The 19633-nt window shown below is 43.4% G+C and overlaps 1 protein-coding gene across 1 annotated transcript in view; it reads left to right on the top strand.

Moving 5' to 3' along the window:
* The window catches only part of NLRP8 (NLR family pyrin domain containing 8), a 51912-nt gene extending 34370 nt beyond the window's left edge, over positions 1-17542 (top strand). Inside the window, exons 3-10 of the mRNA XM_060131980.1 lie at positions 957-1031; positions 2182-3781; positions 4851-5021; positions 7721-7888; positions 10646-10801; positions 12273-12443; positions 14135-14305; positions 17368-17542. Of these exons, the coding sequence (XP_059987963.1) occupies positions 957-1031; positions 2182-3781; positions 4851-5021; positions 7721-7888; positions 10646-10801; positions 12273-12443; positions 14135-14305; positions 17368-17542 (2687 nt within the window). The remainder of the gene's footprint in view (positions 1-956; positions 1032-2181; positions 3782-4850; positions 5022-7720; positions 7889-10645; positions 10802-12272; positions 12444-14134; positions 14306-17367) is intronic.
* Positions 17543-19633: the final 2091 nt, after the last annotated feature.

The raw sequence follows: 19633 nt of genomic DNA, 5'->3' as shown, positions 1-19633 counted from the left end.
TCAGGTGTACAGCACAGTGATTCGTATATATGTATATATATGTATATATATATTCTTTTTCAGATTCTTTTCCATTATAGCTTATTACAAAATATTGAGTAGAGTTCCCTGTGCTATACAGTAGGATATTGTTGTTTATTTTATTATTTTTTAAATTTTTATTGGAGTATAGTTGATTTACCGTGTAGTGTTAGTTTCAGTTTCAGGTGTTAGTACAGCAAAGTGAATCAGTTATACATATACATATATCCACTCTCTTTTAGATTCTTTTCCCATATAGACCATTACAGAGTACTGAATAGAGTTCCCTGTGCTATACAGTAGGTCCTTATTAGTTATCTATTTTATATATAGTAGTGTGTGTATGTTGATCCCAATCTCCCAATTTATCCGTCCTCATACCTTTTCCCTTTGGTAACCATAAGTTTGCTTTCTGTGTGTGTGGGTCTATTCCTGTTTTGTAAATAAGTTCATTTGTATCATTTTCTGGTTTCCACATATCTCTAATTCCATCCATGTTGCTGCAAATGGCATTATTTCATTCTTTCTTAGAGCTGAGTACTATTCCATTGTATGTATGTACCACATCTTTTTTACCCATTCATCTGTCGATGGACATTTAGGTTGCTTCCTAAATGCACATGCATGTATATTAAAGTGTTTATGTGTTTTACATATGTGTGTGTGTGTGAGTGCAGTGTTTGGCTGGGCTGTACATTTATATGTTATTAAACACCCTCCTCAGGATCTTCTGACACACCACCCTTTTCACACTTCCTAACACCGAGATGGGAGGTCTAGGTCATCTTCTTCTCCCTGAACTAAGGTGGTGAGAGAATGAGACTCGTGAATGACGTGGCTGCTGCTATCTTAAAAGGTCCCGTCACCTCCTGCTGCTCTCCCTGTTCTGTCCACCTTATCATTCCAATGAGGGGCTCTTTGTTTGTCTGTTCCAGACATTTTACCTAACTTGGAACCAGAGGCCTTGAACCCAAGAGAAACACAAATGAACTTGGAGGAAGATGAGGCTGGTACGTGCTGGCCCTGTGCAGATTCTGGTGGAAAACAGGCTATGGGTGGGGATGAGAAGCCCAGTCCCCAAGGCAAGGCAGGTTGTAAATGCGTATGTCTAGTGTCCCTTCTGTGAATCAGAACTTCAGAAAAGAGAGCTGCTGTGCACTCACCTAAGCGGGAAGTCCAGCCACTGACCCAGCTGGATGCAGGGGCTCAGGCTACATCCTTGAGACATCACTTCTCTCCCTCCTTCCATTGGATTCAGTCTTGAGTGGTCCCTCCTCTGCACACTGGCCGTTTCTGCCACCAGCTGCCCTTAGCAACACCAGCAGGAAAACAGAGTGCTTATTTCTCATTTTTCCAACACAAGTCCTGGAGCTCACTCCCCTGAATGAACTGAGACCATGAGCTCCTCGATGAATAATGTGGTGAAATGCTCTGGCGGGTGGACACTGGCTTATGTGCTTATGAGACAGCTTGATGGTAAGTCCAGCCACAGTCCAAAGTAACGGTCGGAGAGTGCGAAGGGGGCAGTTCTCCAAAAAATTTAGGGTGCTGTTGCCAGGCTAGGAATGGTCAGTAGATAGGCAAACACAGCAGCTATCTTAATCCATCCCTCCTTCCCCTACTCCATTATCCTGGACCATCGATTCTAGGGAACTCCCTGGGGGTCCAGTGATTAGGACTCAGCGCTTTCACTGCTGAGGGCCCAGGTTCCATCCCTGGTTGGGGAAGCTAAGATCCCACAAGCCGTGTGACGCAGCCAAAATAAAATTTTAAAAATATATTTTTTAATTTAAAAAATACAAATAACATAGGTAAAGCTACCCCAGCCATCTTCTGAGAATTAAGAAATAGGAAGAAGGGACCAAAAGAACTGCGGTGCCAATAGAAGCTATGGGGTCACTGAACCAATTTCAAGAACTTTATAACCGCCCCCCACTTCTTATGTAAAGAGCAGCTCTTGCTTTGTCTAAGCCACTTCAAGTTGTCTGTTCTGTTCCTTGCAGCTTCTTAATTGATGCACTGCTCTCCGGAAACGTGCGTGATTGATGCACTGTGTCCTGGAGCTGGATGTAGACGTCAAGCCTCGTTTTCTGGTTGTTCAGTTAGTTCTCACAAACAACTGATGCTGTACCCCGTATCTCTCCCTTCTCATTCATCCAGATAAATTACGGGAGTACAGACTACACTTGATGAATGAATATTCGACCCTACGGAACAGCACCGCTTGGCCTGGGAACCACATGGACTTCTTTTACCAAGACCTACACAGAGAAGAGACATTCTTACCCTGTCTACTTCTTCCCAGAAAACCTCAAGGAAGACAGCCCAAGACTGTGGTTCTTCAGGGGGTCGCCGGGGTTGGAAAAACAAGCCTGGCCAAAAAAGTGATGTTAGAATGGGCAGAAAACAAGTTCTATGCCCACAAGCTCTGGAACGCTTTCTACTTCCATTGCCAGGAGATGGACCAGTTGGACGAGCAGAGCTTCGCTGAGCTCATTGCACGCAAGTTGTCCGGGTCTCGGGCTCTGGCGTCCAAGATCATATCCAAAGCAGACCAGCTTCTGCTCTTCTTTGATGGTTTTGAGGAACTAACCTCAACCCTCATAGATAGACCAGAGGACCTGAGTGAAGACTGGAGCCAGAAGGTGCCCTGGTCTGTCCTCCTGACCAGTTTGCTGAGCAAAAGAATGCTCCCCGGGGCCACGCTAATCATCTTCCTGAGGTTCACCTCTTGGAAGAACTTGAATCCCTTTCTGAAATGCCCGTCTCTGATTACCCTTACAGGGTTTAGTGTGCCTGAGAGATCCAGGTATTTCAGGACATACTTCAGAAACAAGAGCGAAGCTGATGAAGCCTTGAGTTTTGTCATGGGAAACACGATTCTCTTCTCCATGTGCCAGGTCCCTGTCATCTGCTGGATGGTATGTTCTTGTCTGAAACAGCAGATGGAGAGAGGAGCAAATCTCCTGCACACATTTCCAAACGCCACAGCTGTATTCGTCTACTTTCTTTCCAGCTTGTTTCCAACCAGGGTTAGAGACCTTTTCAATACGACTCACCAAGAACAATTGAAAGGTCTGTGCTCCTTGGCCGCAGAGGGTATGTGGGAAAGGAGATGGGTGTTTAATAAGAGAGATCTCAACCTGGCCAGACTGGATGAAACAGACGTCGAGACTTTTCTCAGCGCGAATATTTTTCGAAGGGTGGTGGGCAACAGAGACCTTTACGCCTTTGCCCACTTGAGCTTCCAGGAATTTTTTGCTGCCTTGTTGTATGTTCTCTGCTTCCCACGAAGACTCAGAAATTTCCATGTGTTGGACCGGTTCCATGTCCTACGTCTGATAGCACATCCCGGAATAAAGAGAAACCATCTCGCCCAGATGGCTCTTTTTTTATTTGGCCTTTTAAATGACACGTGCGCTCTAGCCGTGGAGCGGGTGTTCGGATGCAAGGTGTCCTTGGGCAACAAGAAGAAATTGCTGAAAGTCGCAGCCGGGCCACATGAATGTGACCCACCAACCCCGCACCACGGGGTCCCACAGCTGTTCCACTGTCTGCATGAAATCCGGGAGGAGGTATTTGTGAGTCAGATCCTAAACAACTATCGTAAAGCTGCTTTGGTCATCAGCAGAAGTAAAGATGTGCAAGTGTCTGCCTTTTGCCTCAAGTTCTGTCGACGTTTGCAGGAGTTAGAGCTGACGATCACCCTGATCATCACCAGAGCGAGCAGGCTCTGCCCGGATCCCCTTCCTGCCTCTGGGTAAGTGCGCCCATCTCTGCCTTGGTAGATTCACGGTCCTATCGGGGACCTTGCCTACCATCTCCTGGGCATCTAGGGCGACCACCTCCGTCTTGAGGGGATCCCTTGCACATGGAACTTTCAGTCTTAAAAACAGAACACAACGTAAAATAGGTAGCAAGTAGGACGCAGCCGCATAGCACAGAGAGATCAGCTCGGTGCTTTGTGACCACCTAGAGGGGTGGGATAGGGAGAATGGGAGGGAGACGCAAGAGGGAGGAGATATGGGGATATATGTATATGAATAGCTGATTCACTTTATTATACAGCAGCAGCTAACACACCACTGTAAAGCAATTATACTCCAATAAAGATGTTTAAAAAAAAACAAAAACAAACAGAAGGTGTTCCTGGGGTGCCGATTTCCATGCTAAAACTGGGAGAATCCTGGAAAAAAACAAGATGAGTGGTTCACCTACCTTGCCTCTATGCTGCACACCCTCCTTCCCATGTATGTGGGGACTCTGTTTCATCTATCACCCCAATTCTGTATATCATAAGCCTCTTAGTCTCTAAGGAAGTGCTGTCCAACGAGACTTCCTATGATGGGGAAGAATGAAGGAGAAAATTCGAGGTGTTCCCAGAGCCAAAGACACTACGTGCAGATCTTTCTCTGGATTTTGGATTCTGGTTCACCGTGCCCCTCCCCCACCCCCCCAAAAAGAAAGAATAATTTTCCCTTATTCTGTTCCTATATAGAGTTTTTTCTTTTTAGTAACAATTTCATAAGCACAGAGTAAGAATATGGATTATATTTTGCATCCTAATCTCTGCCCTCATATAAATCCTAAGTGATTAAAAAGCAACTCCTTTTCTCCCTAAGTCTTAGGACCATATAAGTGAGGCCACGAGTCTTCCTGGAATGAAATGAAAAATCCTGTAACAGTTCTGCTGGGCATCTTCTTAAATGAGGGCATCTTTTGAAAGGCACAAAGGGGTCTGTGATCATAAGGAAGCCCCGGGTTTGCTAGTAGGTTTTCTCAAGCTTAATCTCTAACGATGAGCCCTTTTCTCTTTTTCTCCCACACAGACCAGAGGGCGGTGATAGGTGTTATCTCTGGTGGCAAGACTTCTGCTCTGTGTTTAGGACACATGAGAGTTTGGAAGTCCTGGCTGTGACAAACAGTACTATGGACCCTGATTCAGTGAAGGTCCTTTCTACAGCACTGAAACATCCACACTGTAAACTGCAAAAACTGATGTGAGTATGAAACAAATCCTAGTTGGAAGGAATTCCATGGAAACAGTCTGTTTCCCTCTCTGCTCACGCTAGATGTGCTCAAGGCATCCACGTCCATAGGTTTTTTTCCTAGTCTTACTGAGATATAACTGACATATAACACTGTAGGTTCAAGTGTTACAGCCTAATGACTTGACATACATATATTGCAAAATGACGAGCACAGTAAGTTTAGTTACCATCCATCACCTCGTACAGTTACCAAAATGTTCTTTCCTAGTGATTGAATGGTCTACTCTCTTAGCATCTTTCAAATCTACCACACAGCATGGTTAACTACAGTCACCCCAGCACTTATTTGTCTTATAATTGGAAGCTTGTACCTTCTGACCACCTTCGCTCAATTCCCCCACCCCCGCCTCTGACAACCATAAATCTGATCTCTTTTTCTATGAGTTTCGTTATGTTTTAGATTCCACCTGTAAGTGAGGTCGTTTTTCTAAAGAAGACGTACAGATGGCCAACAGGCTCATGAAAAGAGGCTCAACATCACTAAACATTAGAGGAATGCAGATGAAAACCACCATGACATATCACCTCACACCTGTCGTCGAAAACACGAGAGATAATAAGTGTTGGTGAGGATGCAGAGAAAAGAGAACCCCTGTGCACTGTTGGTGAAAACATGAATTGGCGGCCACTGTGGAAAACGGCATGGAGGTTCCTCAAAAAACTAAAACTCCTAGTTGTTTTTACTGCCTGAATGGTGATGTGCTAAGTAGGTACTTAGTATGGTGTACCACTGCATTCCTTTGGGGTAAGTACTGTTATCCTGATTTTTTTAAAGGGAGAACCAGAGAGGTTAAGTGACTTGTCTGAGATCACACAGCTGGTAAGCTTTGGGGAACGCTCCCCATCTCAGGTGGTCTGAGGCTCTCCTCCTCCATCACCACACCACACACACTTAGCAGGCCCCTGCGTGTCACAGGTCAAGATTTCCATGAAAGAGGGAAGGTGAGCCAGATCCAGCTGCCGTTTGGCAGGCTCTACGAAATGAAAAATGCATGTACACCTTGACCCCAAGGTCCACTTTTTTAAATCCACCCAAGGTAAATACATATGCACGTACTCGGAGGAATGGTTGAGACCATCACTGCAACATTACCTTCAATAGCAAAAAATGTACAGACATTTATGTAGCGCTCACCCTCTGCTGGGCTGTCTTAGGTCCAGCATTACATTTCAGTGCTCTTAAAACTCACAGCCATCCTAAAGAAGTAGGTATTTCATGAGGAAGCTAGGGCATGAGGTTACACAGCTGGTACGTAATTGGAATACAGATTTAAACTCCGGAATCAGTTCTCTTAGCTATTACCTTATACACCCTCTCCCTATGTTTTTTAAAACCCAGAAACTCAATACTTCATCAAAATTCCTTGAAATAGCCCACTTGACCAGTATCTGACCTATTTTCTCTCCTGTTATTATAAAGATTATCATTAACTCCCATTGTTTTAAAAAGACTTTTTTTTGATGTGGACCAATTTTTAAAAAATTTTTATTCAATTTGTTACACTATTGCTTTTGTTTTATGTTTTGCTTTTCTGGCCACAAGCCATGTGGGAATCTTAGCTCCCGGACCAGAGGTCGAACCCACACCCGCTGCATTGGAAGGCGCAGTCTTAATCCCTGGACCACCCGGGAAGTCCCTAGCTCCCCTTTTTTGAGTGCCTTCCTTTCTACATCAAGTCCTATGCAGAACCTCTTACAGGCATCACTAGTGTTAATTCTCACGACCATCCTAAGTGGAAAATGTCATGAGCTCTCTCGAGGATGTGAAATGAATCTTGGGGAGATTAAGTGACTCACGTAAGGTCGTCCAACTAGGAGGCTGAGCTGAGAAGAGAATCCAGTTTGGAGCCTTGGGCTGCACAGAAAGGGGCCTCACGCATTTATGGACTGATTGAACGAAGAAGAACTAACTAGCAAATGGAGAAATGTTGGTCAAAATGTACTATAGGGCTTCCCTGATGGCGCAGTGGTTGAGAGTCCGCCTGCCGATGCAGGGGACACAGGTTCGTGCCCCGGTCCAGGAAGATCCCACATTCTGCAAAGCGGCTGGGCCCGTGAACCATGGCCTCTGAGCCTGCGCATCAGGAGCCTGTGCTCCGCAACGGGAGAGGCCACAACAGTGAGAGGCCCGCGTACTGCAAAAAAAAAAAAAAAAAAAAGTACTATAAACTCCCAGTTAAACATTGAATACTTTGTGGGGATCTAATGCACAGCATGGTGACTATAGTTAACAATACTGTATGGTATACTTGAAAGCTGCTAAGAAAATAGATCTTCAATGTTCTCACCCCAAAAAAGAAATGGTAAGTATGTGGCCAGATGGAGGCGGTTAGCTGATGCTCAAGTGGTGGTCATTTTGCAATATGTAAGTGCATCCAATCAACAAGCGATGTACACTAAACCGATACACTGTTATCTGTATCATCTCAACAAAGCTGGAGGGGAAAAAAACTAATTAGCCACCTTGATTGTGGTGATGGTTTCATGGGTGTATGAACACATCCAAACTCATGAAGTTGGGTGCATTAGGTATATGATAGATGCACTTTTTTTGGTGTGTCGATTATACCTCAATAAAGCTGTTCAAGAAAAAAGAGCTGGTGGGCTGATGCGAGCCTATGATAACCGGACACTGCTTACCTCTGCAGCTTTAGACACGTGAGCCCCCTCGTGTTGAATGAAGACTTAATCAGGGTTTTGGTGGAAAACCAGTACCTGAGATACTTGGAAATACAAGACACGGAAGTGAGATGCCAGGTCATGGAGTTTCTGTGCAATGCCTTGAAACACCCCCAGTGTTTTCTACAGTGTCTGAGGTGAGACTGGGAGGGATGGAGAGAGAACCCTGGTACCCGGGCAGTCCGTTCAGAGGTGGGGGGTTACATGCTCAGCCTGCCTGACATCTTACTGTAATCAGTTGTCAGTTTCACTCAGCTTTTTTCTTTTATCAAAGCATAGTTGATTTACAATATTGTGTTAGTTTCGGGTGTACAGCAAAGTGATTCAGTTATACATATATATATATTTTTTAATAAATTTATTTATTTATTTTTGGCTGAGTTGGGTGTTTGTTGCAGTGCGCGGGCTTCTCATTGCGGTGGCTGCTCTTGTTGCAGAGCACGGGCTCTAGGCGTGCGGGCTACAACTTCAGTAGTTGTGGCTCGCAGGCTCTAGAGCGCCGGCTCAGTAGTTGTGGCTCACAGGCTTAGTTGCTCTGCGGCATGTGGGATCTTCCCAGACCAGGGCTCTAACCTGTGCCCCCTGCATTGGCAGGCAGGATTCTTAAGCGCTGGGCCACCAGGGAAGCCCTACATATATATATTTTTAACATCTTTATTGGAGCATAATTGCTTTACATTGTTGTGTTACACATATATTTTTGCAGATGCTCATCCATTATAGGTTATTGTGAGATATTGAATATAGTTCCCTGTGCTATACAGTAAACCCTTATTGTTTATATATTTTATATATAATGGTGTATATCTGTTAATCCCAAACTCCTAATTTATCCCTCTCCCCACCCCTTTCCCCTTTGGTAACCATAAGTTTATTTTCTATGTCTGTGAGTTTGTTTCTCTTTCATAAATACATTTATTTATGTTATGTTTTAGATTCCAATATAAGTGATATCAAAATATTTGTCGTTAAATCACTTCACTCAGTATGATAATCTCTGGGTCTATCCATGTTGCCGCGAATGGCAATATTTCATTATTTTTTATGGCTGTTCACTCAGATATTTTTTAAGGTGACAATTTCATGTATGTATGCACTGTGAAATGATTGCCACAGTCAGGCTACATAACCCATGTGCCACCTCACAAAGCCACCATCTGAACACTTGAGATCAACTCTCTTAGCAAACGTCAAGTATACACTACAGTCTTGTTAACCATCGTCACCATGATGTACATTAGGTCTCCAGAAGTTATTCATCTTATAACTGGAAGTTTGTGCCCTTTGACCATCATTTCCCCCACCCCAGCCCCTGCAACCACCATTCTATCCTCTGGTTCTAAGTTTCACTCAGCTTGAAAACTACAATTTGATGTCCCATGTGTGTCTGAGATAGAGAAACCTTAGCCTTAGGGGTGAGCTTGGGCCAGCCCACCCTGGCTTGCAAGAGCTGATTGTTAAACGTTCAGGAATTTGGTGAAGGTTGTTAGACAGCATTATTAAAAAACTAACTCACATAAACTTAGTATCGAATAAATTATATTAAAAAACAAAGGTAATAGTTAAAACTCATTACTTCCTAATTTTTCTTACTATATTATTATCGGTGTCAGTGTTCAGCAAACCTTCTCTATGAAGGGCCGGGTAAGGAATATTTTCAACTTTGCAAGACGTACAGTCTCTGTCACGACTGTTCAACTCTGCTATAACATCTGAATTAAATAGTGGTGACAGAGAGCTAAAATATCCATTGCCAATATGCAAATGAATAGGCATGGTCGTGTTCCAATAAAACTTGATTATGATTAATAATTATGTATTCCTAGAGTTCATCAATAACTTTAATGATTTATTAAGTATCAATTGTGTTATTAATAACTGTAATAATTATATAATTTACTAGTGATTTTATGTATGAACACTGCAATTTGAATTTCATTTAATTTTCATGTGTCACAAAATATTCTTTAACTATTAAAAAAAATTTTAGGGATTTCCCTGGTGGTGCAGTGCTTAAGAATCCGCCTGCCAATGCAGGGGCCATGAGTTCAAGCCCTGGTCCGGGAAGATCCCACATGTCACGGAGCAACTAAGCCCGTGCGCCACAACTACTGAGCCCGTGCACCTTAGAACCTATGCTCCACAACAAGAGAAGCCACTGCAATGAGAAACCCGCGCACTGCAACAAAGAGTAACCCCCTCTCGCTGCGGCTAGAGAAAGCCCATGTGCAGCAACAAAGACCCAACACAGCCAAAAATAAATTTGAATTTTTTTTTTTTTGCGGTACGCGGGCCTCTCACTGTTGTGGCCTCTCCCGTTGCGGAGCACAGGCTCCGGATGCGCAGGCTCAGCGGCCATGGCTCACGGGCCCAGCCGCTCCGCGGCATGTGGGATCTTCCCGGACCGGGGCACAAACCTGTGTCCCCTGCATCAGCAGGCAGACTCCCAACCACTGCGCCACCAGAGAAGCCCAAATTTTAGAAAAATTTTAGATTACTCAGTTCACGGGCCGTACAGGACCAGGTGGTAATGCAAATTTGGTCCACGGGCCATAGTTTAACTGAATCTCATTCTTTATCCTGAAAATGGTTTGGCCAATAAATGTTTAAAAGAAGTTGTGTTTCAGGGGCAGAATCAAGTCCCTGGTTTGGAATTAAAGCCTGACAGCCCATGCCAATTTGTCATGGCCCTGAGTGTGTATTATTTTCTATTGATTATTTGCAATTCAGACGCTGAATTTGATGCGGGTTCACTCAGGCAAGATGGAAATCACCCCTCCAGTCACTCTTGGGTGAAGAACAAGGATGTGAGATAGTAGGTGAGGTCTAGGTGGCCATGTGGGTACCATTTTCCCCAGGAGCTAAGGTTCAGTGTTTTTGCGTGGCTTCTGTAGGTTGGAAGATTGCCCTTTCAGCCCGAGAAATTGGGCTGATCTCGCCAGGAATCTCAAAAACAATGTTCACCTGAAGACTCTAATGCTGAAACGTAGCTCCCTGGAGAGGTTTGAGCCATGTCACCACCTGCCAGTGGCCCAACTGGAGAAGCTGTCGTAAGTCTTTTTGTGGTTGTCATGCTGTTGCCCAGTTGTTTGGTAGATTGAGTGTTTCTAGGAGAAAAACAGAAATGGGGGAATGTGTGTATAATGGAGCAAAATTAAGTCGTGATCGTTAATGACATAGATGGGGCAATGAAGGCTTGAGCTGAGAGAGAGACAGACAGAGACAGAGAGACAGAACTACATAAAAGTACATATTTGCACCTAATATCCTAGAATATATAACTATAGTGAGCCTGATGTATCCATCATCCAGTTTTTGAAATAGAACCTTAACCGTACTATTTTCCTTCCCCACTGATCATATCGATCCCCAAGTCCATGACCCCCACGCCCCCATAGCCGTCTTGAATTGGGTTGATCAGGCTCCTTATTTGTATTTACACTGATAATACTGTACATGGATCCTTAAACAGAGCACAGTTTTGCAGTGCTTTGAATTTCACATAAGTGGCCGCATTGAGCATGTGTGCTTTTTCCAATCAACCGACATTTTAGTCTTCATCAGTGTTTTGTAGTTTCTGTAGGCTGTTCCTCTTTGGTGCTGAATGATAACATTTGTATAAATGTGCAACAATTTAGGTGTCCATCTTACTTGCCACCGAGGGTTGAGCTATTAACACACACACACACACACACGCACTGACACACCGACACACGCTAGGAGAATTGTCACGTCATGGAGAGCATTCATCTTCAGTTCTACCAGGCTTGTTTCCAGACAGTTGGTACCAATTTGCAGTCCCACCAACGGTGTGTATGAAAGTTCCCCCAACTCCAAATTCTCATCCGACTCTTGTTACTGTTACTGCTTTTGCCAATCTGTTGAGCAGAAAATAACATGTTATTGTTTATTTATGACTCAAGTACCACTTTATTATTTTTTAATTGAAGTATAATTGACTTACAATATTATATGAGTTTCAGGTGTACGACCTGATATTTTTCTACGTTACAAAATGATCTCCATGATAAGTCTAGTTATCATCTGTCACCATACAAAGTTATTACAACATTAGATACTTTCTTGTTTACGTTTGCACTTCCCTCACCACACATGAAAACGTTTTCAGGACCTTCCTATACATCCTAGTTTCTCTAATACGAGTGCCCGCTTCTGTCTTCAGTGCGTGTTTCTATCTTTCTTTACCTTGTGAGATGGTGTCTCTTCCCAGGTCACCTCCATATATGTTATTTACTGTTTAGTCATTGCTGGTCCCTTTCTCTTCCCTCTTCATCCCGCTCTGTAACTGTTTTCCTGATTCCCAATTGCTTCTCACATCAAAGTTCTATCCTCCCCCTTAAATCTGAGAAGCCCTAAGAGCTGGTAACAGGAGTAGGATGAGGCGTTTGCATTTAGAAGGAAAGCCCTGATTGAAATCTTCATCTCTCAGCACGAGACAAGGAAAATCCTGTCACAGGCATGACTTAAATTGCACCCTGTCTGTGTGTGTCTGTCCCACAGGTTGGAGAATTGTGACCTCACGTCACTTTCCTGCAAAAGTCTTATCTCTTCTCTTGCGAGTAACAAGAATCTGACCCATTTGAGCTTGGCAAAAAATGCCTTGAAGGACGATGGGGCGAAACAGCTTTGGAATGCCTTGCAATGCTCTCAGTATCCTCTGCAGAGGCTGGTGTAAGTCCCCAAATGTCCTCTTTTGGGAACTTCCTGGAGTAGAATAGGGCAATGGAGAGCAACTGTGATATGTGTGTCCATTTATGCAACATACTTTTTAAGCGCCTACTGCATATTAGGCATTGTGCTGATACTGGAAGAAAGCATAATGAAGAGGAAGGTGGTTATGATTTCAGTTTCAGAGATAAATTATCTAGCGGCAGAGTTCTCAAACTGTGTGCCGAGGTACCCAGGGGTGAACTCACAGAGGCGCTGCAGGATATTTTAAATGTAAGAGATACTGACATCATCGCCGCAAGAACTATTAGCTTGAGGTAGTTCTGTTCTAACATCAGGTTGTGCTACTTTCCTTTCAATGATGTCATATCTTTGCAAAGTTCTGTCTTTAGCAATTGTGATCACGAGAGCAAGTGCATTGCAAGAATGTTTTTTAACAGATTTTTTTTTTTTTTGGCCATGCTGTACGGCTTGTGGGATCTTAGTTCCCTGACCAGGGATTGAACCCCAGGCCCGCGGCAGTGAAAGCCTGGAGTCCTAACCCGTGGACCCCCAGGGAATTCCACAGAGCAAAATTTAATGAAGTACAGGGATGATGTGAAAAAAGTGAGATGCTAAGGAGGGCATAAATGGAGAAAGTTTGGGAACCTCTGATCCAATGCATTCCTCTAACTCCTAGAGTTTGGGAGTGAGTGTTATACCTCTGAGATCAGAATAATGTAATGTGACCTGGCTTTCTGCTCAGACGTGAGTCGTGTATCAACCTCAGTGATATGGACCAGCATACATACTAAGTGATATCCTGTTTGGTGTTTATCTCACTCTATCCTGAATTCTTTAAATGACTTCCCCTAGGTATCAGGGCACATTGGCTGTCATTGACAGAAATTAAACTCAGACTGTCTTAAACCGTAAAGAAATTTGCTGGCTGGTAAAACCAGAAATGCCGAACTGACACGCAATATCCCCTGAACCCATTGAAGCTTTCAGGATCCCAAAAAGAAGCAGGAAATTGTGCAGCTGCTTCGGAAGACAGACGGGTATCTCCTCAAAAGGTTAAACAGAAACGTAACATGAGTCAGCAGTTCTACTCCTTGGTATACATGCAAGAGAAATAAAAACAAAATCTGCACAAAAAATTGTACACGGATTTCCATAGCAGCATTATTTGTAGTAACAAAAAAGTGGGAAACAATCCAAGTGTCCAAAAGCTGATGAATGGATAAAGTGTGGTCTCTCCATATGATGGAATATTATTCAACCATAAAAAGCAACAAACTATATATTAATACATGCCAAGTGGATGAATCTTAAAAATATTATGCTAAATGAAAGAAGCCAATCACAAAAGACCACATATAGTATGATTCTATTTATAATAAATGTCTAGAAGAGGCAAATTGACAGGAAGAGAAATCAGATTAGTGGTTGCTAGAGCTGGGGTGGGTGGGGGAAGAAATTGGGAATGACTGCTAAAAGGTACACCATTTTCCTTTTTGGGGTGATGAAAATGGTCTAGAATCATGGTAAATGTTGTGCAACTTTGTAAATATACTGAAAACCAATGGTGTGTACACTCCCAATGGGTGAACTATATGGCACGTTAATTATATCTTGATAAAGCTGTTATACCAAAAAAAAAAAAAAAGGTGGGAAAGAAAGCTAAGGGTGTTTTGGTTGGTGTTTCTCTGCAGGCTGAGAAATTGTGCCTTGACCTCTGAGTGCTGTCCGGATATGGCTTCTGCTCTTGATAAAAATAAAAACCTGAGAAGTCTGGACCTTGGTTTTAACAGCCTGAAGGACGACGGGCTTATCCTACTCTGTCAGGCCCTGATGAACCCTGACTCTGGCCTACAGATTCTTGAGTAAGTTGTCCCCGTTTCCTTCTTTGAGACCGAGTGTCTGTAAAATTCTCTTGGGGTAGAATGTGGGAGTGTGTTTTGCACTTCTGGGGTGTTCCCTCCATTTGGTTGGAGGACTTGGAAACTTCAGAGCAGTGGTTCTCAAAGTACAGTCCTCAGACTAGGAACCTTTTCATCAGGGAAGTTGTTAGAAAGGCAAATTCTTGCATCATTTGTCTCTCTGTGTCTGGTTTATGTCACTGAGCATAATGCCCTCAAGGTCCACCCATGTTGTCACAAACAGAATTTCATTCTTTTTATCGGCTGAGTAGTATTCCATTGTACGTATGTGCCACATCTTCTTTATCCATTCATCTGTCGATGGGAATAGAGGTTGCTTCCGTGTCTTGGCTATTGTGAATAGTGCTGCTATGAACATGAGGGTGCAGGCATCTCTTCCATACCCTGGTTTCGATTCCTTTGGGTCCATTCCCAGAAGTGGGGTTGCTGGATCTTGTGGTGCCCTGAGGGTGGGGGACACCCCAGTCTGTGCTTCACAAACACCTCCCATGATTCCTGTGAATGTTAGAGTTTAAGGACCATTGTTAAATTCTTCCATTCAATGAAAGATAAAGAAGAATTTGTTAATCTTAGACTAATACCTTAGATGGTGAGTCTTCCAAAATCAATGTTTATTCTTAGGGAATCTTTTTTGTGTGTATGTTTTTTCCTTCTCCTAAAGGTCTCTATGCTAACATGCATACTAGCCAAGTGATTTGAAAGAATTCATCCTATTTTTAATTGTTTTAGTGGTTACCCTAAATATTTAGAAAAGATTTATAGACATCTCTGATGACAAAGGTTGATACTTTTTTTTGAGTTTTTTTTTTATTGGCGTATAGTTGATTAACAATGTTGTGTTAGTTTCAGATGTACAGCAAAGTGATTCAGTTATACATGTACAACTTTTTTTTGCCTCTTTCCTACCTGCATTTTCTGTTCACTATTGGTATGATCTGGGTTCTAAGTCTAGATCACTTTTTTCACTCAGAAATGTTAGCTTTTATTCTTTACTGAAGTATAGTTGATTTATAATATTATATTAGTTTTAGGTGTACAGCATAGTGATTCTGTATTTTGATAGATTATACCCCCATTAAACATTATTATAAGATAATGGTTACAATCCCCTATGCTGTACGATATGTTCTTGTTGCTTATCTATTTTATACATAATAGTTTGTATCTCTTAATCCAGTACACCTAATTTGTCCCTCCTCTCTTCCCTCTCCCCTTTGGTAACCACCAGTTTGTTTTCTATGTCTCTGAGACTGCTTCTGATCTAGGAGAGGCAGCAGTGAGCGTGGCGTGAAGCGAGATCTTAATTCCCTGCCCAAGGATTGAACCTGGGGAGCCTGGATGAAAACCAGGAATCCCAGCCACCACACCCGCTGGCTCTTGCCCCAGTGAAAAATGCATTTCTCACGGAGGCAAAAAAAGAAACCTGTAAAACAGGTACAAAGTTTATTATTAGAGACATAGCACAACAACAAGTGGGAGAGCACACAGAAACGGTTTGCTTAGTTAAGATAGAAGCAGGGCAGAGACGCACACCCAGAGAGCAAGGGTGTGGGTGTCCTTCCCAATGAGGAGGTTAAGTCATTCATAAACGGCAGTTCTTCTGGGTCTTTGTTTACCTTTGGCCAGTTATCTGATTTCTTTTTCCACACCTGACCTTCCCTAGGACCTTCCCCAACTTGCGTGTGCAACTTTTTTCCAAGATGGATTTCAGCCCAGAGGCCTATGGGAGGGCCTTAGCATCACATGTTATGGGGTGGTGCCCCTCCTTTTTGACCCCCAAGGAGCCTTTCTGCACATGTGCAATGTCTCCCTTGCCCCAAGGATGGGAAATACGTAACCTCTTGATCTTTCAACAGGGCTTGTCCCACTCTGTCCCTGCCATAAAAATGTCCAGTGTCTAGTTATTTACCCTATTTCTGTTACTGGTTTTTATATCGAGGTGCAGATCTTGAAATATAGACAGGAGTCCGGTCATAAATATGTAGTCCTGGAGTCCATTTGTCTCTTGCTTCAGGAAATGTAAACAGGGGGCTGGTAATGAATGTCTGGCCTGGAACCCACCTTCTTCTCACCCAAGGAAGTGTAAACAGGAGGCCAGTTGTAAATGTCTAGCCTTGAACCCATCTATCTCCTGCCTCACTTTTATTTTGCATATATAATATACTCATTTGTGTTCTTTTTAATATTGCACATATAAGTGATATATAAATATTGCACAAATAAGTGATATCACATAAGTCTAGAGCATTTAAATCACATTATGTTACATCCTTAATTTCTAGGATTAGTCCTGATAATGGATTTCATTTTTGTTGATAATTACTCGAAGGGAGTTCTGGAGGTCACAATTCTTTTACTCCAGAAAGTTAGTCTTGGGTTTTTTTTTTTTAAATTATTTATTTTTGGCTGTGTTGGGTCTTCATTGCTGCTCGCGGGCTTTCTCTAGTTGCGGCAAGCGGGGGCTACTCTTTGTTCCAGTGTGCAGGCTTCTCATTGTGGTGGCTTTTCTTGTTGCGGAGCATGGGCTCTAGGCGAGCAGGCTCAGTAGTTGTGGTGCACGGGCTTTGTTGCTCCACAGCATGTGGGATCTTCCCTGACCAGGGATCGAACCACTGTCCCCTGCATTGGCAGGTGGGTTCCTAACCACTGTGCCACCAGGGAAGTCCTACTACTATATTTAAAATAATCAACAAGGACTTACTGTATAGCACAGAGAACTCTGCTTAATATTCTGTAATAACCTAAATGGGAAAAGAATTTGAAAAAGAATAGGTACATGTGTATGTACAACTGAATCCCTTTGCTGTATGTCTGAAACTAACACAACATTGTTAATCAACTATACTCCAAAATAAAATAACATTTTTGAAAAGAAAAATAAGCTCCTTGGAATGAAATGACTCATTCCGGTCAGAGTGTGATTTCCAGGCTGTGAGCAGCTAGGCTGGCTCAGCTCTCAGGGGAGGGATGTGGTGACTTTTCTGCTGCCTGTTTCTCTCCCACAGGCTGGACAAGTGCCTGTTCACCTCCAGCTGCTGCCAGGCCATGGCTTCTGTGCTCCTCAACAACCAAACTCTGAGATACCTGGACTTGAGCAAGAACGACATCGGGTTCGGGGGCATCCTCCACCTGCGTGAGGCCGTCAGGAAGAGGAAGTGGGGATCTGAGGTCTCTCTGTAAGTCTCCGCTGGGTTCCCTGTGCGGGATGCACAGCCCTAGGAAACCTCCTCAGCAGCAGTGAGATTCTGGACCCCAAATGCTGTCGGCAGATGTTGCTAACGACCTTTGTTCCTTTCCTGGGCATTTTTATTTTAATAAATTTTTTATTTTATTTATTTATTTTTGGCGGCATTGGGTCTTCGTCGCTGCGCACGGGCTTTCTCTAGTTGCTGCGAGCGGGGGCTACTCTTCGCTGCGGTGCGCGGGCTTCTCATTGCAGTGGCTTCTCTTGTTGCGGAGCACGGGCTCTAGGCGTGTGGGCTTCGGTAGTTGTGGCTCGCGGGCTCTAGAGCGCAGGCTCAGTAGTTGTGGCGCACGGGCTTGGTTGCTCCGCGGCGTGTGGGATCTTCCCGGACCAGGGCTCGAACCCGTGTCCCTTGCATTGGCAGGTGGCTTCTTAACCACTGCGCCACCAGGGAAGCCCTCCTGGGGATTTATAGTTTCCTTCATGTGGCTGACAAACCACGACTCCTGCGTGTGAAATGAGAAAATAAACCTGGATTCTACTGTCTGCTCTTTTTTTTTTTTTTTTGCATTTTAAAAATATTTGTTTGTTTTTTACAGTAGGTCTTTGTTGGTTATCTATTTTAAGTATAGTGTGTACATATCAATCCCAGACTCCCAATCTACCCCTCCTCCCCACTCTTCCCCCCAACCCCGTAACCATAAGTTCATTCTCTAAGTCTGTGAGTCTGTTTCTGTTTTGTAAATCAGTTCATTTGTATCATTTCTTTTAGATTCCGCATATAAGCAATATCATATGGTATTTGTCTTTCTCTGTCTGACTTACTTCACTCAGTATGATAATCTCCAGCCCATGCATGTTACTGCAAATTGCATTATTTCGTTCTTTTTTATGGCTGAGTAATTAATATTCCATTGTATATATGTAGCACATCTTCTTTACCCATTCCTCTGTTGATGGACATTTAAGTTGCTTCATGTCTTGGCTATCAGAAACAGTGCTACAGTGAACACTGGGGGGCATGTATTCTTTCAGGTTATGGTTTTCTCTGGATATATGCCCAGGAATGGGATTGCTGGATCATATGGTAGCTCTATTTTTAGTTTCTTAAGGAAACTCCACACTGTTCTCCATAGTGGCTGTACCAATTTATACTGCCACCAACAATGTAGGAGGGTTCCCTTTTCTCCACAGCCTCTCCAGCATTTATTGTTTCTAGATTTTTTGATGATGGCCGTTCTGACTGGTATGAGATGGTAGCTCATTGCAGCTTTTTTTAAATTTTTATTTATTTATTTTTGGCTATGCCTCACAGCTTGTGGGATCTTAGCTCCCCGACCAGGGTTCAAATCCGCACCCCCTGCATTGGAAGTGCGGAGTCTTAACCACTGGACCGCCAGGGAGGTCCCCTCATTGTAGTTTGGATTCGCATTTCTCTAATGATTAGCGATGTTGAACATCTTTTCATGTGCCTCTTGGCCAACTGTAAAAAAAAAAAAGTAAAAATGTAGCCATCTGCTCTTAAACTGTTTGTTTCTTCATCTTCTCTCCTGTCTTAAACAAATGAATGTGTTATCATCACGTACCAGATCTGTGGCTGTGAAGGGCTTAGTGGATCTTTCTGTTTCTCCATCTGTAATTTGGGGTTGGCATCCTCCTCCAGGAGATACTATGAGGATTGGAAGAAAGTGCATGTATAAGGCACTAAGGTCAGTGCCTGAGACCATCATGATCTCAATTATCGATGGATTCTGGGTATAGGTCATAGGAAACAGCTGGTGTATTCATTATCTATTGCCCTGGAACAAAGTATCTCAATGCTTAATAAGGCAACACACAGCTGTTGTAAAATTTCTGAAGGTCAGAAATACAGGAGCAGTTTAACTGGATGGTTCTACTCAGGCTCTTTTACGAGCTGAGTTAAGGTGTTGACTGGAAGGTGATGAGGCTGGAGGACCAACCTCTAAGCTCACCCATGTGGCTGTTGGCAGGAGGCCTCAGTTGCCCTCTGCAAGGCTGCTCCTAATGTTGCAGCTAGCTCCCTCCTGAACAAGTGATGGGAGAGGGAAGAAGGGGGCAGAGGGGGG

The sequence above is a fragment of the Lagenorhynchus albirostris genome, chromosome 19, assembly GCF_949774975.1.
Source record: "Lagenorhynchus albirostris chromosome 19, mLagAlb1.1, whole genome shotgun sequence".
Taxonomy (NCBI): domain Eukaryota; kingdom Metazoa; phylum Chordata; class Mammalia; order Artiodactyla; family Delphinidae; genus Lagenorhynchus; species Lagenorhynchus albirostris.
The sequence above is the reverse complement of the archived record's forward strand: the minus strand, read 5'-3'. Positions and strand labels throughout refer to the sequence as shown.